This window comes from Adiantum capillus-veneris, chromosome 14 (genome assembly GCF_014529385.1).
Source record: "Adiantum capillus-veneris isolate H3 chromosome 14, ASM1452938v2, whole genome shotgun sequence".
NCBI classification, from domain to species: Eukaryota; Viridiplantae; Streptophyta; class Polypodiopsida; order Polypodiales; family Pteridaceae; genus Adiantum; species Adiantum capillus-veneris.
In genome coordinates, this window is record NC_140944.1 from 141071390 (window position 1) to 141077591 (window position 6202).

The 6202-nt window shown below is 39.2% G+C and overlaps 2 protein-coding genes across 3 annotated transcripts in view; both read left to right on the forward strand.

The window, feature by feature from the left end:
* Positions 1 to 403, forward strand: part of LOC147443258 (cysteine-rich receptor-like protein kinase 25) — a 52776-nt gene extending 52373 nt beyond the window's left edge. For both annotated transcript variants that reach the window (XM_086529171.1, XM_086529170.1), the window contains exon 8: positions 92 to 403. In XM_086529171.1, coding sequence (XP_086385297.1) covers positions 92 to 128 — 37 coding nt within the window. In that variant the 3' untranslated portion in view covers positions 129 to 403. The remainder of the gene's footprint in view (positions 1 to 91) is intronic.
* A 142-nt stretch (positions 404 to 545) lies between these two features.
* On the forward strand, positions 546 to 5983 carry LOC147443260 (uncharacterized). Its single transcript, XM_086529172.1, has 2 exons — positions 546 to 5454; positions 5528 to 5983. Exons 1-2 carry the CDS (start codon positions 5112 to 5114, stop codon positions 5764 to 5766), a joined length of 582 nt encoding a protein of 193 aa, XP_086385298.1. The 5' UTR covers positions 546 to 5111; the 3' UTR covers positions 5767 to 5983.
* Positions 5984 to 6202: the final 219 nt, after the last annotated feature.

A 6202-nucleotide genomic window follows, 5' to 3' on the forward strand; every position in this document is an offset into this window, starting at 1 on the left:
TCAAGACATCACACTTGAATTAAATGAGCCCACTTATTGTAAGCTCTTGTACCTAATTGACAGAGGAATGCATTGTTTTGATGCATTACAGATCGAAGATAGATCACAGAAGACTGGTGCAGCTATGATGGTTGTTCAGTGTTGAATATAAAAGGTAGACAGGGTCCAGCCGTGATGGTTGTCGGAGGCTTTGATTCCATTTTCATACACATCTCTTGAAGTTCTTATTCATTACCGTATCTCCCTTTCTCAATGGAAGTCATAATGGATCTTGCTAAGCTTGAAGCAATTAGGACAAGGCCAGATTTGAAGACTGTCCGTGATGTCCGTGGGTTTGTGTTCTGTGTAATAGGATTTAAGGCTACGTCCTCGAGTCTGCCTTTACGAACCTCAACTTCCCTGACTGGCTTTCTTTGCATCTTAGCCTCGTTCAATATCACCTGTGAGCATTTTTGACTCGAGGGTTGGTTAATAATCCCAATTTGCAAAAAAAATTGTAAGCACAAATAGTTCTAAGTTATGTTAAAAAATGAGCTTTTTGTTTGTATACCCTAGGGGTAAAAATGGGCATTTTCAAAGTAGAGAAAAGTGGCTAATTTACAACTTTTGAGAGTTGAATGTGACTCCATTACACTTTCTCTTCAAGTGAATGTGTTTTTACGGGCTTGGAATGAGTCTCGTAATTACAAAAATTCCATCAAAATTACAATGTTGGCTCTAGGCACAGAGCGGTATATACAATCATAATTGGATGTTTTAGAAGGGGTGCCTTCGATAGCCTTGGATTTGAATCTGTTACTTCATTTCCGTACTTTCCCATCAATAAAAAGCATTAGAATGAGAAGTGTGCAAGGTTGAGGAACTTCCTTTCAACACATCACACTTAAATTCATCACAATTTGCACCATGACTAATGTCAAAAGACGAATTAGATAACATGTGACACAATGAGTAGCAAAGAAACACTTCTTCTATTTCATCTTTATTGGAAAGCAAGGAAGTTTTTGTGGTACAAATGAGTGGAGAAGGGGGCTCATTCTTCTCGCCTATCAGCAACACATGTATGCCATTATTGTCAAACATAAACAAATTGTACTCATAGCTTCATTTCAAAGAAGGTCCTATAGCAACCACTCATGACTTAATACCACATCGGCTCGGTCCATATGCATAACTTGAATTTTGGTGCGTCGTAATCCCAAATTTTGGAATCTTGGTCCCTAATCATCTCTACCTTGTAGGAATGAGTACTCTAAGCCAAGTCTGTTTCAATTTCTTAACTAATTTATAGTTCGATAAATTGCGGTGGCAACAAGTAAGATTGTAGAGGAGATGGTTGTCCATGAGGCATCGTGGATCAAGAGTTGCAAGTGTAGCTGGTGGCACTAGAGACAAGGAGGGAGGCATTGAGACCATGTAAAAAATGGCAAAAAATACCAACCATAACGGAGCATCAGCTTGCATTACAATGATGCTTCAATCTATTTCCCAAATGCTTAAATCTTCCTCTTCAAATGCATACATGGACCTACATACACCAAACTCTCCAAGCTCAAGCTAGCCTAAACTCCCGCCTAGGATTCCACATTTCCTTCTTTGCGAACACGTGGAAGGGGGCAACCGGTATCTCTCCCCCTTAAGATATGTATATAGATATATATGATGTATGCTCTTTTTTAGGTCTTTGTCAAGTATATTCATTGCATGTTAAAGATTTTGGACGCATTGTAGCACCTATGACGTTCATGCCAAGCGCATCACAATCATGAAAAAAGATACTTTCTCAATGACTACACCATGAATGGTCTCTATGAATGACTAATGTAGCCTACAAACATCATGACAATGACAAATATTTCCATGAGAAGATAGCCAAATTCTCCAACAACATGCAACACTTGAGACGAGGGGTTGCACAATGTAGGCATGGGCATGCAAACATTACCGATCTTGGATTTGCATTCTATGGTCAAGTGTTATTGGAGTAGGATCTCTATTTCTCATACTTGAGAAGGAGACTTGCTTGGTACAAAATGAGCATGCCTAGGACACTAAGAGAGACCCCTTCCATTGAATTTCATGTGGATAGCATCCTTCCTTTCTATTGGTTCGTGCCAAAGACCAACCAAGGGATGCCTTTCTTCTCTTTAGGCAAATGCATTAGCATTGTGACAAGTGTCCTTCATTCCCTCTTAAGAAGGACAAATGCATGAGCATTGTGACAAGTGCCCTTCATTCCCTCTTTAGGCAAATGCATGAGCATTATGACAAGTGTCCTTCGTCTCCTCTTAAGAAGGGTGAACTTGACCCTTCAAGAAACAATCAAATAGTAATGAAGGATTGTCCTCTCAATCATAAATTATAGTTACGCAATCCAGGATTTGCTCAAAATAGAAATCCTAATAACAATAATTCAAGAAAAAATCCAATTTTTTAGCCATGACAGTTCAACCTCAGCAGAATGTTTTCAATAACCATTGACAAACCCAATCTCACCTAAATTTAGAGCCAAGAAACCAATTGCATGTTGGAAGAGGTTTGCTTCTAATAGCAAATCATGCATGCAAGTTTATGTGCTATGAGCCAAACACAAATTTAAAGTTCTGTAGGGCAGTGAAAGTTATAAGATTTATATATAAAATGAGGCAGTTTACAATACCAAATTTTGCATTGGCAAGGTCATCCATGTGATAACGAGCAAATTCAGAATCTTTGTGTTGAGTTTTACATTACAGAAATTTCAGCAAAAGAAAGGCATATAGAAAGCATGCTTAGGTATTTGGCTTGGTAGAATGAGGGCATGTGTAATGACCTTCATGTTTCCACATTGCAGGAAAAAACAAAATGGAGGAATACCCCCTTCTGACCAAGTTTTGCTACACTGCCCAAGAGCTTCATGAGGAGTATGGTCTGAGCATGGAGGGTGTGCTTCCAAAGGATCTTACGGAAGAAGATCTCCCTGATGACCAATGACTGACGACCGGTGGATGACTATTTTCAAGCACAAATACCATAAGAATGTGGAGATCTACTTGAATCACGTGCAACCAAGATTGACTGAAGATTGCAGGTTCCTATTCCACAAGGTATACCAAGCCCCTCTATATTGTGGGAAAATCATTGCAAAGTTTGCATGCTCCTTTGCTTTTGAGAAATTCCACACGACAACAAAGGACCCTGTGTGCCATAAGGTCACATGGATGAGGTTTGAAGAGAGTGTTCTCAATGTGTGCCTGTCGCCTGAGAGGGTTGGAGCGGAAGTTCAAAACTCAGGGAAGGAAAAACGATGCCTCCCACGGATGCCACTCGTCATTTATTAAGAAGACTCGCCTTTGGCAAAGTGGTAGTTATGTCTATACAAATGTAGATCCCCCATAGCATCAGATAGAGACACTTGACTATGTTAGAGGTCTGGAATGTATTGTTGAGAGAGTGCCTCATACATGTGAAGATGCATGTGACAGACTTAAAGAGTTGAGAGAAACTCTGCAGCAGAACAAGGAAACTTGTTGAGAGCGGAGGGTTCCAATGTTGTTGCGAAGCGGATCAAAGATGACATAGAGCACTATGAACTGTAGCTTGCAAAATTACAGCAAGAAAACCTATGCAATGATGAGGACATCAAAGAGGTGGAGGCCGATTTAAAATTGAGTCGATGCATGCTTTGCCGACTTGGGAACATTAAGGACAGGAAGAAGCTAGAGAAGGAGGTTGATCTGTAACAAGCAATTCTTGACATCCATGCCTTGGGAAAGTGGTTTTGGTATTTTTGGCATATTTTGGTAGTGTTAATAACTTCTGTTCGCTATTGCCTTGGTAGTTCGAATACATTTGGTGGTTTATGGAAATTTCTTGTACTTCAATTAATTTTTTCAGTATTGGTAGACCCTGGCAAGCTTGCAATTGTGAAATTTTTTGGTAGGTTGTCGTATTCGTGCAAACTCTCAATATTTTTGGTACTATCTGTAAATCCTGCTTTGGTAGTTTGTCAGTGCTTGGTCCTCTTGCTTTTGTACGATAGTTGCATATTTAAGTTAGGTTGGTAGCTTTAGGTAGATTTTTTGAATTTTGTTTGTGCTATTTTGGTGGTTTTTGTTCATACTGGTATCTTTTGGGTCTTTTTGGCTCTACTTTCTTGTTTTGGTATCTTCTATCATGTTGTTTTTAGATGTTTGGTATTTTGGTAATTTTGTTGTTTTGGTAGTTTTTGATTGTGTTGTTAGAATGAATCAATCCTTACTAATACCTTTTGGTATTTTTTGGTTAAGCTTTGGTAGTTTATGGCGTGAATCTAACAACATTGTTTTGGTAGTTCTAGCTACATTTGGGTAGTTTATTTTTATCTTGGGTGTATTTCTAATGCTTTTGATACTTACTCATAACTTTTGGTACTATTATGGTTCTCCTTTTGGTGGTTTATGGTTGTGTTCTATCAATGTGTTTTGATGGTGTTAGGGTTTAGGGTTGTTATGGTAGCACATGGTTCTGATTTGATTCTATTTTTGGTAGTTTATGGTTGTCCTCTGTCATTGATGGTTTTTGGTAGTTTTTGGGTAGAAAGGGGAAAGGCATGCAATGTGAAGAATAGGGACGGGGCCAAGGATGCCAAGGAGGATGTGACATCAGAGGATGCAAAAGTGGACTGCATTGATGGGGGTGTGGATACAATGACTGGTGATGCTGTACAAGATTTGACAGGTGATTTTTTTGATTCGATGACCCTATTGGAGCTTTTTAGTGTGCAAAGAAAGAAGCACAACTACGTCTGTGACTAGTTGTCTCGTGCATGCAAACCGTAGACCTTCTGACATGCTTATGTATTTCACACTATGTGCTTTTCATTTCACCTTGTCAATTAAAATTTTGGCATTTGTCTTTCATCTCTTCTTCTTTTTATGGTACTCTGGTGGGTCCAAGTTGTAAGGGTGTTCCAATGTTACTATTCATTTTCGAACTAAGTATTGCACAATACAATACCAAATTGGCACTATTGAGTTGCAAATTGGATACTTTCTGGTGTCATACCAGTTCTCTTTTTTTAATATGATGAGCTTGAGCTATCTGCTTGCACTCTCTATTTGCCTCCACTCATTTGGACAGTTGGTATTGTAATGGAATCTTGGTGGCTAGACAAGCTACCGGCAAACACAATGCTTGTGGTTGATGTGGCTGCTAAACCCGGGCAGCTGATTGTGCTCAATCTTAATAGGATGTTATTGACAAGCTATAGAGGGCTTCCAAAAGGCCTTTGGTTTTTGGACAATGAGCTCCAACCAAAGATCCTCTATGTCAAAAGTTTGCTAATTTGTTTTGTAAGACCAAAGGTTGAGGAGTTCATACTAACTCTTAAAAAGAAAGCCAAGACAATTTTGTGGTCGTGCTGTAGAAGGAAAAAATTGATGGCTATGTTGAACGCCATCTTCCCCCAACATGCAAGGCCGAATTATTTTACAGGTAACTCATGTGAGCCTTGAGTGTTTAAGAGGTTAAGTTACAAATAATTCTAACTTCCTTTTTTGCATGGCAGATGTACTCTCCCAAGAAGACTGTGAGACCTGGCGGCAAAGTATGGCGGAGGTACCGAACGTGTCCGAAGATGTGGGCAACAAGCATGTTTTCCTGAAGAACCTACGGAGAGTGTGGACAAGGCACCCGCATTTTGATGCTAGCAACACAATTCTGGTGGATGACTATCGATACAAGTCGCTCAAAAATAACTATGAGAACTATCTTGCACTAGATCTTCATAAGGCCCTGTGGTGGTAACAAAAGATTGCCCTTTTTACTTGGTGGGCCTCATTTTGCCATTGTTGCTCAGATGGATACGTGATCAGTACCCAACAACGTACACTTGCAAGAACCCAATCTGACATAATATATGATATTTTTGGGTATGTTTATGATTACTCCATACAAATGGAGGGTTACTCTTACAGACTTGATTCCCTTGATCTAAGAGATTCCTGAATTGTTGTAGTTGGTGAAATTTTGTATCATGTCACATAACATATAATGGAAAATGACTTTTTTGTGTACATTGCCTTGGGATCTTGAATCTTGATCTCTAATGTATTTTCTTGTGTTGTCTAGTAGTTTGTAGTCTTGAAGCATGTTTTTTGAAATCCCCGACGTTGGTGTTAATACAATGGTGAAAACGTACAAAATTTGGTTCTAGATCAGTACCAAACTTGGTGCTAACCAT

Excerpts from the sequence above, each read along its gene's own strand:
- LOC147443260 (XM_086529172.1), top strand. The coding sequence starts at position 5,112 with ATGGAATCTTGGTGGCTAGACAAGCTACCGGCAAACACAATGCTTGTG. Across the intron at positions 5,455-5,527 it reads AAGGCCGAATTATTTTACAG|ATGTACTCTCCCAAGAAGAC; the intron begins GTAACTCATGTG and ends TTTGCATGGCAG.